Source organism: Coregonus lavaretus, assembly GCF_964263955.1.
Source record: "Coregonus lavaretus genome assembly, contig: HAP1_SCAFFOLD_1206, whole genome shotgun sequence".
In the NCBI taxonomy this organism is placed as follows: domain Eukaryota; kingdom Metazoa; phylum Chordata; class Actinopteri; order Salmoniformes; family Salmonidae; genus Coregonus; species Coregonus lavaretus.
Genome location: NW_028162821.1, coordinates 35085 through 52587, shown reverse-complemented (window position 1 = coordinate 52587; position 17503 = coordinate 35085). Strand labels below are relative to the sequence as shown.

The window sequence follows — 17503 nt, the reverse complement described above, 5'->3', positions numbered from 1 at the left end:
GTCCTAGAGCTAAATTGAACGTTATGTATCGTGTATATGCATTGCAACAATTAGGCGTGAGATACGTAAAAATATTATTATGATTTCACACACCCACAAAGCATTAACTATTTCATAATGTAAAGTACAGTATGCTATAGGAGTTATCAGACACAAAACCATTTGAAACCACCGAGTGCATATTCATTGTATTACATATATATGTATTTCTATAAATATTTTCTATATTACATCTTGGGAATGTTGGTACAAAAGTTCCTCAGAACATTTCATAGCATAGTGTACAAGTATCTCAGGGTACAGTCCAGAGTTGGGGTAAATCACATTGAAATTTCAGTCAAAAAATACAATTTTATAATAATAATCCAAAGAGAATGGATTGGAATTGTAGTGTCCTTCCCGAACTGACTGGAAATGAAATGGATGGCAACCCTGGTGGTCACTCTCAGTAGAACATGGCACTTGCAATGCCAGGGTTGTGGGTTCAATTCCAACGGGGGACCAGTACGAACAAATATGAAAATGTATGCACTCATTGCTGTAAATCGTTCTGGATAAGAGCGTCTGTAAAATAACTAAAATGTAAATGTAATGTCTGAGCGTTTCTATTTAAAAAGAGGTAATGTGAACACTGTCCTCAGAGGGGGTAGGGAAAACAACACCAAGCAGGCTTTTAACGTCAGCATTTATAGTGTGTGTTGGGAATCAAAGATTTGTTTGCAGCAGCCCATGACAATTGATTTGTATCCATGGGAAATTCAGTAGCTGAACATTCTTTTAAAAGAATGTTCTGCTGAAATTGTGACAAACCAACATGCAAAAATGGTGCTAAAAATAACCACAAAAAAAAAGAACATTCATTTCATTTAAATATTTGGTAAATCAAACAAATCATAAATATACAAACAGATCCATATGTAAGTGAACGCAGGTAGAGTTGTTTAGGCAATATAAAAAATTAAAATAAACGTTAAAAGTACTGACACAGACATAAAAGGCCATGTACATAGAGCAGCATCACTATCACAAGTTGTAAAATGAACATAAGTTAAAATATGCCATGTTCAAGGCTAACAAAAGTATGTATGCTTTGCATTGGTGTGGAAACTCGGTGTGCGCTTTTTTCCCACCACAAAAGGAGAACCACCTGATGTAGGATCATCTCATTATACCCCAACCCTGACTTTCACCTGAATTTGGACTGGTGGTTAGGGGCAGAAATTAAGGGAGACACACATTCTGAATTATCAGTGTTCCACACATGGATCAATGCAAATTATTTTGTTCAGCCTGATGTGGACTAGAGCAGAGAGCACCAAAACAACTTAAAATAACTATTGAGAATTAACAAACACACAGAAAACAAATATTTTCTATGACAATCCAAACAGAACCGATACAGGTGATCCCAGATCCGGACTTGACTGTTTACTGCCTTCTCCCTTTCACACAACCGATGACCTCTCATTGCTGGTTTAGAGAAAATACTGTTGTATTCAGAAAACATTAAGAAACATGACAGACTGACCATGTGAAAGCTATGATCCCTTCTTGATGTCACTTGTTAAATCCACTTCAAATCAGTGTAGATGAAGGGGAGGAGACAGGTTAAATAAGGATGTTTAAGCCGAGACAATTGAGACATGGATTTTGTGTGTGCCATTCAGAGGGTGAATGGGCAAGACAAAATATTTAAGTGCCTTTGAACGAGATATGGTAGTAGGTGCCAGGCACACCGGTTTGTGTCAAGAACTGCAACGCTGCTGGGTTTTTCAAGCTCAACAGTTTCACCTTGTAGAGTCTGTTCTGAGGGCAAAAGGGGAGGGGGGTGCAACTCAATATTAGGAAGGTGTTCCTAATGTTTTGTACACTCAGTGTATATTAAACAGTACTGTTATAGTTTAGGCATTTCTGTCGAAGGGGCTATTGATTACCATCAAGAATACAGATGTGATTTCTGACTCCATGTTACACAGACACATTTGACCTATTTATCAACTAGGTCTTGGCTTACAGTGAGGGAAAAAAGTATTTGATCCCCTGCTGATTTTTTACATTTGCCCACTGACAAAGAAATGATCAGTCTATAATTAATGTTCAGTCTATAATTTTAATGGTAGGTTTATTTGAACAGTGAGAGACAGAATAACAACAACAAAAATCCAGAAAAACGCATGTAAAAAATGTTATAAATTGATTTGCATTTTAATGAGGGAAATAAGTATTTGACCCCCTCTCAATCAGAAAGATTTCTGGCTCCCAGGTGTCTTTTATACAAATAACGAGATGAGATTAGGAGCACACTCTTAAAGGGAGTGCTCTTAATCTCAGCTTGTGACCTGTATAAAAGACACCTGTGCACAAAAGCAAACAATCAATCAGATTCCAAACTCTCCACCATGGCCAAGACCAAAGAGCTCTCCAAGGATGTCAGGGACAAGATTGTAGACCTACACAAGGCTGGAATGGGCTACCGTCAAATCTTGGGTGAGAACCTCCTTCCCTCAGCCAGGGCATTGTTGTTATTCTGTCTATCACTGTTCAAATAAAACTACCATTAAAATTATAGACTGATCATGTCTTTGTCAGTGGGCAAATGTACAAAATCAGCAGGGGATCAAATACTTTTTCCCCCTCACTGTACATCTCAATGTTGATATTTAACCATCCATATTTAATGTGTTTTTTTATGATGTTTTATTATGAATGCCTTTTCATTATTTCTGTACCCCCTTTTTCTCTCCAATTTCGATCTCGTCTCATCGCTGCAGCTCCCCAACGGGCTCGGGAGGCGAAGGTCGAGTCATACGTCCTCCGAAACATGACCCGCCAAACCGCACCTCTTAATATTCTTAACACCCGGAAGCCAGCTGCACCAATGTGTCGGAGGAAACAGCGTTCAACTGACGACCCAAGTCAGCCTGCAGGCGCCCGGCCCGCCACAAGGTGTCGCTAGAGCACAATGAGCCAAGTAAAGCCCCACCGGCCAAACCCATCCTAACCCGGACGACCCTGAGCCAAACCCTCCCCTAACCCGGATGACGCTGGGCCAATTGTGCGCCGCCCTATGGGACTCCCGATCACGGCCGGTTGTGACACAGCCTGGGATCGAACCTGGGTCTGTAGTGACGCCTCTAGCACTGCAATGCAGTGCCTTAGACCGCTGCGCCACTCGGGGGGCCCAATGAATGCCTTTTCAAATATCAGACACAAACTTTATAATCAGAGTCTTTGAAGAACAGAGCAAGGCACAAATAACAGTGACAGAAAGTTAAATAGTTTAAGTAGCAGACAATGTGGATTGAGAAGAAAGTGCAGCTACTTCCTGGAGTAAATGTCTACTGTAAATATTCCTAGCAAGAAGAATAGTTCCTTCTTTTGTTTCCAATGGGAAATGGTTGAAGCGGCAGCCACAGAAGCCATGGCGAGGACGTGATGTTTGGTGCAAGGAGAAACAAAACCCTTGGCTCTACAAGAGTGTGTGTGGGTATTGACCGTTATGGGTATTGACCGCTATGGGTATTGACCGTTATGGGTATTGACCGTTATGGGCCATAGTCTTGTGGTGGCCGCACAACAGTTACAGTTAACTCAAAGAAAGAAAGAGTGCTGAAGGATGATCTATACACTAAGCTGAAAAGGATGGGAAGAAGGGAGGGGGGGGAAAGAGGGACACTGAGGAGAGAGAAGAAGAGAGAGAGAAGAGGAGAGAGAGGAGAGGACAGAAAAGAGGAGAGAGAGAAAAGAGGAGAGAGAGAAAAGAGGAGAGAAGATGAGAGAGAGAAGAGGAGAGAGAGAAGGAGAGGAGAGAGAGAAAAGAGAGAGAAAAGAGGAGAGAGAGAGAGAAGAGGAGAGAGAAAATGAGAGAGAAGAGAGGAGAGAGAAAAGAGGAGAGAGAAAAGAGGAGAGCGAGAAAAGAGGAGAGAGAGAAAAGAGGAGAGAGAGAAAAGAGGAGAGAGAAAAGAGGAGAGAGAGAGAGAGAGAGAGAGAGAGAGAGAGAGAGAGAGAGAGAGAGAAGAGGAGAGAGACACAGAGACAGACAAGATAAATAAAGAGAGTCAGAGGAAGACAGACAAACAGAAATGAGAAAAGAGAGAGGAACAGATGATTTCCAGTGAGGTTCGTGCCAGGGTCAGAGGCTGCTGACAGAAGCTTTTATATCAGACTGTAGCAGTCTGGTGATGGGCCTTGCTGGGGTGAGGAAGGGGTTGTGCAGGTCAGGAGCTGGGTGAATGTCATTGGCCGATCCTGCACCTCCACGCTGCAGGGTTCTGGTCCTGTAGCCTTCTCATCCTCTTCCCTAGCCACACCCACCACGCTAGTCCTATCACCACACACACCACCGACTCCACATAGTAACCATCCAACGACGTCACACACAGACCGCCCTCCTTAACACACATCTGTAGGGGGGGGGGGGAGAAGTGTTTCCACAGAATTCACATAATAGCTATTCAATGGACTACGACATTACAATGGGATAACGGTCAGGTAATTCTCTCTCCCACTTACCCCCGTCTCCTCTGGGGAGCCACAATTCTGCCCAGCAGCTCCCTGGCACTCCTTAGAGGTGAGTGGGTCAACCATCCACAGTGCCAGGGTGGAGGGCCAGTTTCCCCCCAGGTTGGTGACAGTGTTCAGCAGGGTCATGTAGGTCCCACCAATCACTGGGTCACTCACTTTAGCATGGAAAGCCATACAGGCCACATACATGCTGTACAGCGCCACCTGTGGGTAAGGAGGGGAAAGGCAGGAATTTGAGAAAATGTAAGTGTATAGTGTCCCAAGCTGGATCAAGTGGATTTATACTGCCTAATTTCACATTGAGAGAGAACAGAGAAAGGGTAACAGAGCGAGCGAGAGAACGGGTAAGAGAGAGAGAGAGAGACAGAGAAAGGGTAAGAGAGAGAGAGACAGAGAAAGGGTAAGAGAGAGAGACAGAGAAAGGGTAAGAGAGAGAGACAGAAAGGGTAAGAGAGAGAGACAGAGAAAGGGTAAGAGAGATAGCAGAGAAAGGGTAAGAGAGAGAGAGAGAGACATAGAAAGAGTAAGAGAGAGAGACATAGAAAGGGTAAGAGAGAGAGAGCAGAGAAAGGGTAAGAGAGAGAGAGACAGAGAAAAGGTAAGAGAGAGAGACATAAAGGGTAAGAGAGAGAGACAGAAAGGGTAAGAGAGAGAGAGACAGAGAAAGGGTAAGAGAGAGAGAGACAGAGAAAGGGTAAGAGAGAGAGACAGAAAGGGTAAGAGAGAGAGACAGAAAGGGTAAGAGAGAGAGACAGAAAGGGTAAGAGAGAGAGAGACAGAGAAAGGGTAAGAGAGAGAGACAGAAAGGGTAAGAGAGAGAGACAGAAAGGGTAAGAGAGAGAGACAGAAAGGGTAAGAGAGAGAGACAGAAAGGGTAAGAGAGAGAGACAGAAAGGGTAAGAAAGAGAGAGACAGAAAGGGTGAGAGAGAGCAGAGAAAGGGTAAGAGAGAGAGAGACAGAGAAAGGGTAAGAGAGAGAGAGACAGAGAAAGGGTAAGAGAGAGAGACAGAGAAAGGGTAAGAGAGAGAGACAGAAAGGGTAAGAGAGAGAGACAGAAAGGGTAAGAGAGAGAGACAGAGAAAGGGTAAGAGAGAGAGACAGAGAAAGGGTAAGAGAGAGAGAGCAGAGAAAGGGTAAGAGAGAGAGACAGAGAAAGGGTAAGAGAGAGAGACAGAGAAAGGGTAAGAGAGAGAGACAGAGAAAGGGTAAGAGAGATAGCAGAGAAAGGGTAAGAGAGAGAGAGAGAGACATAGAAAGAGTAAGAGAGAGAGACATAGAAAGAGTAAGAGAGAGAGACATAGAAAGGGTAAGAGAGAGAGAGCAGAGAAAGGGTAAGAGAGAGAGAGACAGAGAAAGGGTAAGAGAGAGAGACAGAAAGGGTAAGAGAGAGAGACAGAAAGGGTAAGAGAGAGAGAGACAGAGAAAGGGTAAGAGAGAGAGAGACAGAGAAAGGGTAAGAGAGAGAGACAGAAAGGGTAAGAGAGAGAGACAGAAAGGGTAAGAGAGAGAGAGACAGAGAAAGGGTAAGAGAGAGAGACAGAAAGGGTAAGAGAGAGAGACAGAAAGGGTAAGAGAGAGAGACAGAAAGGGTAAGAGAGAGAGACAGAAAGGGTAAGAAAGAGAGAGACAGAAAGGGTGAGAGAGAGCAGAGAAACGGTGAGAGAGAGAGACAGAGAAAGGGTAAGAGAGAGAGAGACAGAGAAAGGGTAAGAGAGAGAGACAGAGAAAGGGTAAGAGAGAGAGACAAAAAGGGTAAGAGAGAGAGACAGAAAGGGTAAGAGAGAGAGAGACAGAAAGGGTAAGAGAGAGAGAGACAGAGAAAGGGTAAGAGAGAGAGACAGAGAAAGGGTAAGAGAGAGAGAGCAGAGAAAGGGTAAGAGAGAGAGACAGAGAAAGGGTAAGAGAGAGAGACAGAGAAAGGGTGAGAGAGAGAGACATAGAAAGGGCGAGAGAGAGAGACAGAAAGGGTAAGAGAGAGACATAGAAAGGGTGAGAGAGAGACAGAGAAAGGGTAAGAGAGAGAGAGAGACATAGAAAGGGTAAGAGAGAGTAGAGAAAGGGTAAGAGAGAGGAGAGAAAGGGTGAGAGAGAGAGACAGAGAAAGGGTAAGAGAGAGAGAGACATAGAAAGGGTAAGAGAGAGAGCAGAGAAAGGGTAAGAGAGAGAGACAGAGAAAGGGTAAGAGAGAGAGACAGAGAAAGGGTGAGAGAGAGACATAGAAAGGGCGAGAGAGAGAGACAGAAAGGGTAAGAGAGAGAGAGAGACATAGAAAGGGTGAGAGAGAGAGACAGAGAAAGGGTAAGAGAGAGAGAGAGACAGAAAGGGTAAGAGAGAGTAGAGAAAGGGTAAGAGAGAGGAGAGAAAGGGTGAGAGAGAGAGACAGAGAAAGGGTAAGAGAGAGAGAGACATAGAAAGGGTAAGAGAGAGAGCAGAGAAAGGGTAAGAGAGAGAGAGAGACATAGAAAGGGTAAGAGAGAGAGACAGAGAAAGGGTGAGAGAGAGAGAGACAGAAATGGTAAGAGAGAGAGACAGAAAGGGTAAGAGAGAGAGACAGAAAGGGTAAGAGAGAGAGAGAGAAAGGGTAAGAGAGAGAGAGACAGAGAAAGGGTAAGAGAGAGAGAGACATAGAAAGGGTAAGAGAGAGAGCAGAGAAAGGGTAAGAGAGAGAGAGAGACATAGAAAGGGTAAGAGAGAGACAGAGAAAGGGTGAGAGAGAGAGAGACAGAAATGGTAAGAGAGAGAGACAGAAAGGGTAAGAGAGAGAGACAGAGAAAGGGTAAGAGAGAGAGACAGAAAGGGTAAGAGAGAGAGAGACAGAAAGGGTAAGAGAGAGAGACAGAGAAAGGGTAAGAGAGAGAGAGCAGAGAAAGGGTAAGAGAGAGAGACAGAGAAAGGGTAAGAGCGAGAGACAGAGAAAGGGTGAGAGAGAGACATAGAAAGGGCGAGAGAGAGAGACAGAAAGGGTAAGAGAGAGAGAGAGACATAGAAAGGGTGAGAGAGAGAGACAGAGAAAGGGTAAGAGAGAGAGAGAGACATAGAAAGGGTAAGAGAGAGTAGAGAAAGGGTAAGAGAGAGGAGAGAAAGGGTGAGAGAGAGAGACAGAGAAAGGGTAAGAGAGAGAGAGACATAGAAAGGGTAAGAGAGAGATCAGAGAAAGGGTAAGAGAGAGAGACAGAGAAAGGGTAAGAGAGAGAGACAGAGAAAGGGTGAGAGAGAGACATAGAAAGGGCGAGAGAGAGAGACAGAAAGGGTAAGAGAGAGAGAGAGACATAGAAAGGGTGAGAGAGAGAGACAGAGAAAGGGTAAGAGAGAGAGAGAGACATAGAAAGGGTAAGAGAGAGTAGAGAAAGGGTAAGAGAGAGGAGAGAAAGGGTGAGAGAGAGAGACAGAGAAAGGGTAAGAGAGAGAGAGACATAGAAAGGGTAAGAGAGAGAGACAGAGAAAGGGTGAGAGAGAGAGAGACAGAAAGGGTAAGAGAGAGAGAGAGACATAGAAAGGGTGAGAGAGAGAGACAGAGAAAGGGTAAGAGAGAGAGACAGAGAAAGGGTGAGAGAGAGACAGAGAAAGGGTAAGAGAGAGAGACATAGAAAGGGTAAGAGAGAGAGACAGAAAGGGTAAGAGAGAGAGAGAGACATAGAAAGGGTGAGAGAGAGAGACAGAGAAAGGGTAAGAGAGAGAGACAGAGAAAGGGTGAGAGAGAGACAGAGAAAGGGTAAGAGAGAGAGACATAGAAAGGGTAAGAGAGAGAGACAGAAAGGGTAAGAGAGAGAGACAGAAAGGGTAAGAGAGAGAGACAGAAAGGGTAAGAGAGAGAGACAGAAAGGGTAAGAGAGAGAGACAGAGAAAGGGTAAGAGAGAGAGAGCAGAGAAAGGGTAAGAGAGAGAGACAGAGAAAGGGTAAGAGAGAGAGAGCAGAGAAAGGGTGAGAGAGAGAGACATAGAAAGGGTAAGAGAGAGAGACATAGAAAGGGTAAGAGAGAGAGACATAGAAAGGGCGAGAGAGAGAGACAGAAAGGGTAAGAGAGAGTAGAGAAAGGGTAAGAGAGAGGAGAGAAAGGGTGAGAGAGAGAGACAGAGAAAGGGTAAGAGAGAGAGAGACATAGAAAGGGTAAGAGAGAGAGCAGAGAAAGGGTAAGAGAGAGAGAGAGACATAGAAAGGGTGAGAGAGAGAGACAGAGAAAGGGTAAGAGAGAGAGACAGAGAAAGGGTAAGAGAGAGAGACAGAGAAAGGGAGAGAGAGACAGAGAAAGGGTGAGAGAGAGAGAGACAGAAAGGGTAAGAGAGAGAGAGAGACATAGAAAGGGTGAGAGAGAGAGACAGAGAAAGGGTAAGAGAGAGAGACAGAGAAAGGGTAAGAGAGAGAGAGAGAAAGGGTAAGAGAGAGAGACAGAGAAAGGGTAAGAGAGAGAGAGAGAGAAAGGGTAAGAGAGAGAGACAGAGAAAGGGTAAGAGAGAGAGAGAGACATAGAAAGGGTGAGAGAGAGAGACAGAGAAAGGGTAAGAGAGAGAGACAGAGAAAGGGTAAGAGAGAGAGAGAGAGAAAGGGTAAGAGAGAGAGACAGAGAAAGGGTGAGAGAGAGAGAGACATAGAAAGGGTAAGAGAGAGAGAGCAGAGAAAGGGTAAGAGAGAGAGAGACAGAGAAAGGGTAAGAGAGAGAGACAGAGAAAGGGTAAGAGAGAGAGAGCAGAGAAAGGGTGAGAGAGAGAGACATAGAAAGGGTAAGAGAGAGAGACATAGAAAGGGTAAGAGAGAGAGACATAGAAAGGGTAAGAGAGAGAGAGACAGAGAAAGGGTAAGAGAGAGAGAGACAGAGAAAGGGTAAGAGAGAGAGAGAGACATAGAAAGGGTAAGAGAGAGAGAGAGACATAGAAAGGGTAAGAGAGAGAGACATAGAAAGGGTAAGAGAGAGAGAGACAGAGAAAGGGTAAGAGAGAGAGAGACAGAGAAAGGGTAAGAGAGAGAGACATAGAAAGGGTGAGAGAGAGAGACATAGAAAGGGTAAGAGAGAGAGACATAGAAAGGGTAAGAGAGAGAGAGACAGAGAAAGGGTAAGAGAGAGCAGAGAAAGGGTAAGAGAGAGAGACAGAGAAAGGGTAAGAGAGAGACAGAGAAAGGGTAAGAGAGAGAGACAGAGAAAGGGTAAGAGAGAGAGAGACAGAGAAAGGGTAAGAGAGAGAGAGAGAGAGAGAAAGGGTAAGAGAGAGAGAGACAGAGAAAGGGTAAGAGAGAGAGACATAGAAAGGGTGAGAGAGAGAGACATAGAAAGGGTAAGAGAGAGAGAGACAGAGAAAGGGTAAGAGAGAGAGACATAGAAAGGGTAAGAGAGAGAGAGACAGAGAAAGGGTAAGAGAGAGAGACATAGAAAGGGTAAGAGAGAGAGACAGAGAAAGGGTGAGAGAGAGAGACAGAGAAAGGGTAAGAGAGAGAGACAGAGAAAGGGTGAGAGAGAGAGACATAGAAAGGGTAAGAGAGAGAGAGACAGAGAAAGGGTAAGAGAGAGAGACATAGAAAGGGTAAGAGAGAGAGACAGAGAAAGGGTGAGAGAGAGAGACAGAGAAAGGGTGAGAGAGAGAGACAGAGAAAGGGTAAGAGAGAGAGAGAGAGAGAGAAAGGGTAAGAGAGAGAGAGACAGAGAAAGGGTAAGAGAGAGAGAGACAGAGAAAGGGTAAGAGAGAGAGACAGAGAAAGGGTAATAGAGACAGAGAGAGAGAACAGAGATGAGATAGATTGAGTGTGAGCAGTGTTACCTGATGCAGTGCGTAGCTGAACAGTACTATAGCGTAGTAGTAGAGAGGGAATCCTCCATCCTGCTTTAAACTGGGAGTCCACCACACCAACAGGGCATACTCCAGACCTATCAACAACCTACACACACAAACACAAATGTACAGGAAGTGTGTGTGTGTCTCTCTCTCTCTGTGTGTGTGTGTGTGTGTGCGCGTGTGTACCTGAAGGGAAAGGCCTTGTAGAAGACGTCTAGTGGTCGTGGTCCTGCAGTGTATTTACTGATGATGAGTGGTAGTAGTACTTGTAGTGGAACCATTGGGACTGCCAGTAACGCCAGCTGCTCTTTAGGAACACCTGCCTCCACCAGCTTCAGACCCGTCACTGCGTCTGCCGCAGAGAAGCCCATCTGGAGACACACAGACAGACTGCTAAGTCCCACGGGTACGTTTCCAGCGAGTGGGTTAGATACAGCAGGTGAGTTAGGTTAGTTGTCCAGGTTGGTTGGTTAATTAGCGACAGGCTACACAGGATGACCACAGTCGGGGGGCTTGTCTGGCCTGGTTAAGTTACAGGTGCAGTAAGATATACTGGGTGACATGTATAGATATGTCAGGTAAGTTAGGTGCAGTAAGCTATACTGGGTGACATGTATAGATATGTCAGGTAAGTCAGGTGCAGTAAGCTATACTGGGTGACATGTATAGATATGTCAGGTAAGTCAGGTGCAGTAAGCTATACTGGGTGATATGTATAGATATGTCAGGTAAGTCAGGTGCAGTAAGCTATACTGGGTGATATGTATAGATATGTCAGGTAAGTTAGGTGCAGTAAGCTATACCGGGTGATATGTATAGATATGTCAGGTAAGTTAGGTGCAGTAAGCTATACTGGGTGACATGTATAGATATGTCAGGTAAGTCAGGTGCAGTAAGCTATACTGGGTGATATGTATAGATATGTCAGGTAAGTCAGGTGCAGTAAGCTATACTGGGTGACATGTATAGATATGTCAGGTAAGTCAGGTGCAGTAAGCTGTATCGCAGGCACCTTAGCAGTGAGCAGCAGGCTACAGAAGGTGAACACAGCAGGCATCTTGATGATGGACACCAGCATCTTGTATGTTTCCATGACGCTCTGCGTCTCCTCCCGGACCTTCCTCTTCCCATGCTGTCCCCTTGCGTTCTCCTTCTTCATAACGGCCACCAGCGTGGTTGACACCAGGAACACCACACCCCAGAAAAACAGGAAGTCTGCGCCATGGGAGCCAATCACAGACAACAACGTTACAGAGTGATTACAACAGCAGAGCAATGGGATATGACACAGTGCAATGATGGTCAAGGGTTATTCACCCATCTTCTATAGCATGTTACTGCCTGTTGACTGCCAACACTGTACTGAAAATCATCAGCCAAGAGTTCACTCCAAACCCAGAGTTTATTTTATATCTCACTTAGCTAAATAATGACCAATATCTGCGCTCTGATTGGAGGATTGCCCCAACATTGCCCACTAGGTGACACTGCCACTCAAATTTCCCAAGATAATAAAAAGTTGCTTGGCCTCAAAATGTTGCTTGGCCTAAATATCTGATACATAGATTACATTCTCAGATCTCTGCCTTCTCATCTTTGTCTCTCCCTCCCTCCCTCCCTCCCTCTCTCCATACCTGACAGTGTAACGATGCCAGTCTCTCCCTCCATTCCTCACTCACTCCCTCTCTCCATACCTGACAGTGTAACGATGCCAGTCTCTCTCTCCCTCCCTCCCTCCCTCCCTCCCTCTCTCTCTCCATACCTGACAGTGTAACGATGCCAGTCTCTCCCTCCCTCCCTCTCTCTCTCTCTCCATACCTGACAGTGTAACGATGCCAGTCTCTCCCTCCCTCCCTCCCTCTCTCCATACCTGACAGTGTAACGATGCCAGTCTCTCCCTCCCTCCCTCTCTCTCTCTCTCCATACCTGACAGTGTAACGATGCCAGTCTCTCCCTCCCTCCCTCTCTCTCTCTCTCCATACCTGACAGTGTAACGATGCCAGTCTCTCCCTCCCTTCCTCACTCACTCCCTCTCTCCATACCTGACAGTGTAACGATGCCAGTCTCTCCCTCCCTCCCTCCCTCCCTCTCTCCATACCTGACAGTGTAACGATGCCAGTCTCTCCCTCCCTTCCTCACTCACTCCCTCCCTCTCTCCATACCTGACAGTGTAACGATGCCAGTCTCTCCCTCCCTCCCTCCCTCCGTACCTGACAGTGTAACGATGCCAGTCTCTCCCTCCCTCCCTCCCTCCGTACCTGACAGTGTAACGATGCCAGTCTCTCCCTCCCTCCCTCCCTCTCTCCATACCTGACAGTGTAACGATGCCAGTCTCTCCCTCCCTCCCTCACTCTGTACCTGACAGTGTAACGATGCCAGTCTCAAAAGTGAGTGGTAAGATGATAGTAAGTGGCTGAGAAGGAAATACCTGGGATAGCATATGGTCTGCCTTTTGGTGCCTGTTGTTTATTATATGGTGATTGTCTTGTATAGATTAGGGATTGATTGTTTTATATATTAAGGGTATGTGAGACAAGGGAGTACATGTCCATAGTCGTTCATTAGGAAAGGAAATTGTACTAATTATCTCATGTTATGAAACAAACAGAAAAATGTGTCTGTCATTGTCTGTTGCCATTACAATTACAATTACCGCCCAACCTTGTTGCATTCCCCGTTCCCCGTTCCCCCTTCCCCCATTCCCCGTTCCCCCTTCCCCGTACCCCCATTCCCCCTTCCCCGTACCCCCATTCCCCCTTCCCCGTTCCCCGTTCCCCCTTCCCCCTTCCCCGTTCCCCCTTCCCCGTTCCCCCTTCCCTCTTCCCTCTTCAAAAGGACCACAATGGAAATAAGCTATTAAGCTTTATTGTGTTATCCGATTTTCTTAAATTGTATGTGGAGGCTTCACCGGCTGGAGCGCCCTTATGTATGTATTTTACAAATTGTCAAATATATTAAATCAATCAATCAGTCTCTCCCTCCCTCCCTCTCTCCCTGACAGTGTAACGATGCCAGTCTCTCCCTCCCTCCCTCCCTCCCCCCCCCTCCGTACCTGACAGTGTAGCGATGCCAGTCTCCCCCCCCCCCCCTCCGTACCTGACAGTGTAGCGATGCCAGTCTCTCCCCCCCCCTCCGTACCTGACAGTGTAACAATGCCAGTCTCTCCCCCCCCCCCCCCCCCGTACCTGACAGTGTAGCGATGCCAGTCTCCCCCCCCCCCCCTCCCTCCCTGACAGTGTAGCGATGCCAGTCTCTCCCCCCCCCTCCGTACCTGACAGTGTAGCGATGCCAGTCTCTCCCCCCCCCTCCGTACCTGACAGTGTAACGATGCCAGTCTCTCCCCCCCCTCCGTACCTGACAGTGTAACGATGCCAGTCTCCCCCCCCCCCTCCGTACCTGACAGTGTAACGATGCCAGTCTCTCCCCCCCCCTCCGTACCTGACAGTGTAACGATGCCAGTCTCTCCCCCCCCCTCCCTACCTGACAGTGTAACGATGCCAGTCTCTCCCCCCCCCCTCCGTACCTGACAGTGTAACGATGCCAGTCTCTCCCCCCCCCTCCCTACCTGACAGTGTAACGATGCCAGTCTCCCCCCCCCCCTCCGTACCTGACAGTGTAACGATGCCAGTCTCTCCCCCCCCTCCGTACCTGACAGTGTAACAATGCCAGTCTCCCCCCCCCCCTCCGTACCTGACAGTGTAACGATGCCAGTCTCTCCCCCCCCCCCTCCGTACCTGACAGTGTAACGATGCCAGTCTCCCCCCCCCCCTCCGTACCTGACAGTGTAACGATGCCAGTCTCTCCCCCCCCCCCTCCGTACCTGACAGTGTAACGATGCCAGTCTCCCCCCCCCCCTCCCTACCTGACAGTGTAACGATGCCAGTCTCTCCCCCCCCCTCCCTCCCTGACAGTGTAACGATGCCAGTCTCTCCCCCCCCCCCCCTCCGTACCTGACAGTGTAACGATGCCAGTCTCTCCCCCCCCTCCGTACCTGACAGTGTAACGATGCCAGTCTCTCCCCCCCCCTCCCTACCTGACAGTGTAACGATGCCAGTCTCTCCCCCCCCCTCCGTACCTGACAGTGTAACGATGCCAGTCTCTCCCCCCCCCTCCCTACCTGACAGTGTAACGATGCCAGTCTCTCCCCCCCCCTCCGTACCTGACAGTGTAACGATGCCAGTCTCTCCCCCCCCCCCTCCGTACCTGACAGTGTAACGATGCCAGTCTCTCCCCCCCCCTCCGTACCTGACAGTGTAACGATGCCAGTCTCCCCCCCCCCCTCCGTACCTGACAGTGTAATGATGCCAGTCTCTCCCCCCCCCTCCCTACCTGACAGTGTAACGATGCCAGTCTCTCCCCCCCCCTCCGTACCTGACAGTGTAACGATGCCAGTCTCTCCCCCCCCCTCCGTACCTGACAGTGTAACGATGCCAGTCTCTCCCCCCCCTCCCTCCCTGACAGTGTAACGATGCCAGTCTCCCCCCCCCCCCTCCGTACCTGACAGTGTAACGATGCCAGTCTCTCCCTCCCTCCCTCCCTCCCTACCTACCTGACAGTGTAACGATGCCAGTCTCTCCCTCCCTACCTGACAGTGTAACGATGCCAGTCTCTCCCTCCCTACCTGACAGTGTAACGATGCCAGTCTCTTCAGGCTCTGCTCTCAGGTATTTGTTGCAGAAGTCAGCTGACTCCAGGGCCAGGAAGAGCACGTTGCCTAGGAAGTAGCCAGCGGTCTGTCCCACAGAGTTACAGGTGGAGGCGTAGCCCACGTTCTCCCGAGACAGCATAGTCAGAGCCCAGCCATCCACTGCTATGTCCTGGGATCAGGGATGGGAAAATAACAGAGTTATATATCACCATAACTTGGAGTGTGTGTGTGTGTGTGTGTGTGTGTGTGTGTGTTACCTGGGTGGCTGCCAGAAAGGCCAGCATGAAGAACACTGCCGTCAGGGTTACCACATCGGGGCCCCGCCCCTCGTCACTTTTCAGCAGCGTATCCACGGTAACCGACAGGTACAGCATGAAGAGACCCAGCAGGTACTGGGTGGGCACCAGCCACGACTTCCTGAGAGGGAGACATGAGATAAGGCTTTCACTCATTTGACTGCAACAGTCAAAACATCAGACACAATATAATACATAAAGTAAACATATCAGCCTTATAAATAATTGTCTTACCGGCGTCCAAACCTGGTCAGGTAGAGCGCGTCGACCAGAGGGGCCCACAGCAGCTTGAGACTGAAGGGCCAGAAGACAAAGCTGAAGAAGGCCTGGTCCTTGTAGCTGACATTCTTACTCTGCAGAATGAGAGGGATGCTCCCAGCCAGGCCCAGAGGGATGCCCTGGAGGACATAAAGGAAGAGCAGCAGAGACACGTTCCCCAGCTCCTCTCTGATCCCAGGCCGCACACTTTCATGTCCGTTGTTCTCCGTGTCGGATCCTTGGAGCAGGGCTTCCCCCTCCTCTTCCAGGTCAGGGGTGGTGTTGAGAACCCTATTCTCGTCCCTCATGTCTCCCTGGGGGACAGCAGGCTTCCTCTGCCGCCCGTTCCTATGTGTGACTGAGTCAGATAGCTCCATTGTGCAGCTGCGGGCATCAAACCAGCTGTGCCCTCTGGAAACCTGGAGAGGAAGGATGCAGGCAGGGGTTAGTCCATTTCTAGTAGGAAAATATCCGCCTTGTTCTATCCCTCACTTTGTGTTTTTAGATGGGTTACTCTAGGCCAAGGGTACGCAACTCTTACCCTATGAGGTCAGGAGCCTGCTGGTTTTCTGTTCTACATGATAATTAATTGCACCCATTTGGTGTCCCAGGTCTAAACCAGTCCCTGATTAGAAGGGAGCGATGAAAAAATGCAGTGGAACTGGCTTCGGGGTCCAGAGTTGAGTTTGAGGGCTCTAGGCCACACTTTTCTGAGGTTGGTTTCCTTTGTCAAAGCAATGTAGAACTACAAACAAGTGAATTCCTGGTCTGGATGAGACCCTAGTTAGCATCTCCAGCTAGCACAGTAATGCTCAGCTTCTGCATAAACAAGGTTGCTAGCTAGAAGTCTTAATCCAGACCAATAGGAGAGAGAAGGTTGCTAGTTAGAAGTCTTAATCCATGGGAGAGAAGGCAGCCCAAGCAGGCACCTGCAACCTCCTGACGTGGGTGGGAACCAAAACAACGCAGTGCCATGACACATTGATAAGTTTAAAAAAGAAACTCTCCAGGAAATCTTATCTAACACACAGCAAAATAGTATTCAGTTTGCTAAGAAAAACAAAAAGGCAACGTGAATTCAATAAATATTGGTTAAAGGGGTAATTGAAGATCAAACATGAATTTGACAACGAATGAGAGATGACAATATAGCGAGCTAGTTAAGCATGTTATCATAACGTTGTAGGAAATATTTGACGTTACCTTGTGTTGTCATGCGACACCACATCCCAAACCAAACAATGAATGATTAATGAATGTGTCGATCACTATCATTCAAACAATGGATTGTAGTTGATTCGACAGCGAACGTTGCCTTGAACTTTGTATGAATTGCATTTAATACGGTCAACAACACATAAATAGCTACCTATTTTGCCTTCACCTGGTTACATCGATAGATTGTTTTGCAGAGGGCGAGGAAGTATAGCTATGTGTGTAACGTCGACATGTGTCCGTGTGCTTCAGCTGACGTGTCAAAATGCTGTTAATTAAAGTTCCGCTTGGATCTGCGTACACATTATTATGCTTTTCATGTATGCCTTTCATGTGGTTCAGTATGCCCTCTTGTCACTCAGCCCAGTAATGGACTTAATGAGCCAAACGTTACTCCTTATAGTCCAAGGACCTTGCATGTTTTATTTAAAGGCGAATTGGCTATGGAAGCCAAAACAGCCAAATACTCCATCTAAACGTGAATAGATTCACATTTGTGGTATGGTTCAAGAAACATAAATCCCTGTAATTTCATATCACATCAAAATAATTTCACAAATGCAAAATACACACTTACTGTACACTGTTTTAACCGGTTTTAACACAGTTGCAGCCGACAATTTAACCTTTTGTTTTTAGAAAATTATTTATCGCTGACATGAAAGATAAGAAGGTCCTTATGCTTCCAAAACCGTATTGCAAGGGATACGTGTTGATGCTCAGACTGATCGTTGGCGCTCTTAACAAAACTCCCAGCACAGAAGACGCCTTCGTCCAATGACTCGTATGTGTAATGTA

The 17503-nt window shown here is 47.2% G+C and overlaps 1 protein-coding gene across 4 annotated transcripts; it reads right to left on the bottom strand.

The window, feature by feature from the left end:
• Window positions 1-238: 238 nt before the first annotated feature.
• Window positions 239-17447, bottom strand: LOC311118801 (acetyl-coenzyme A transporter 1-like). 4 transcript variants are annotated; one of them, XM_084193584.1, is made up of 9 exons: window positions 17283-17447; window positions 15467-15909; window positions 15194-15353; window positions 14910-15105; window positions 11301-11503; window positions 10475-10659; window positions 10274-10391; window positions 4513-4728; window positions 239-4403 (listed from the first exon to the last, which is right to left on the bottom strand). In XM_084193584.1, the coding sequence occupies exons 2-9, from the start codon at window positions 15865-15867 to the stop codon at window positions 4236-4238; spliced, it is 1647 nt and encodes a 548-aa protein (XP_084049710.1). In that variant the 5' UTR covers window positions 15868-15909; window positions 17283-17447; the 3' UTR covers window positions 239-4235. The 4 variants fall into 4 exon arrangements, with proteins under 4 accessions (XP_084049710.1, XP_084049708.1, XP_084049709.1 ...); XM_084193582.1 differs by lacking the exon at window positions 17283-17447 and adding an exon at window positions 16860-16936; XM_084193583.1 differs by lacking the exon at window positions 17283-17447 and adding an exon at window positions 16694-16908.
• Window positions 17448-17503: the final 56 nt, after the last annotated feature.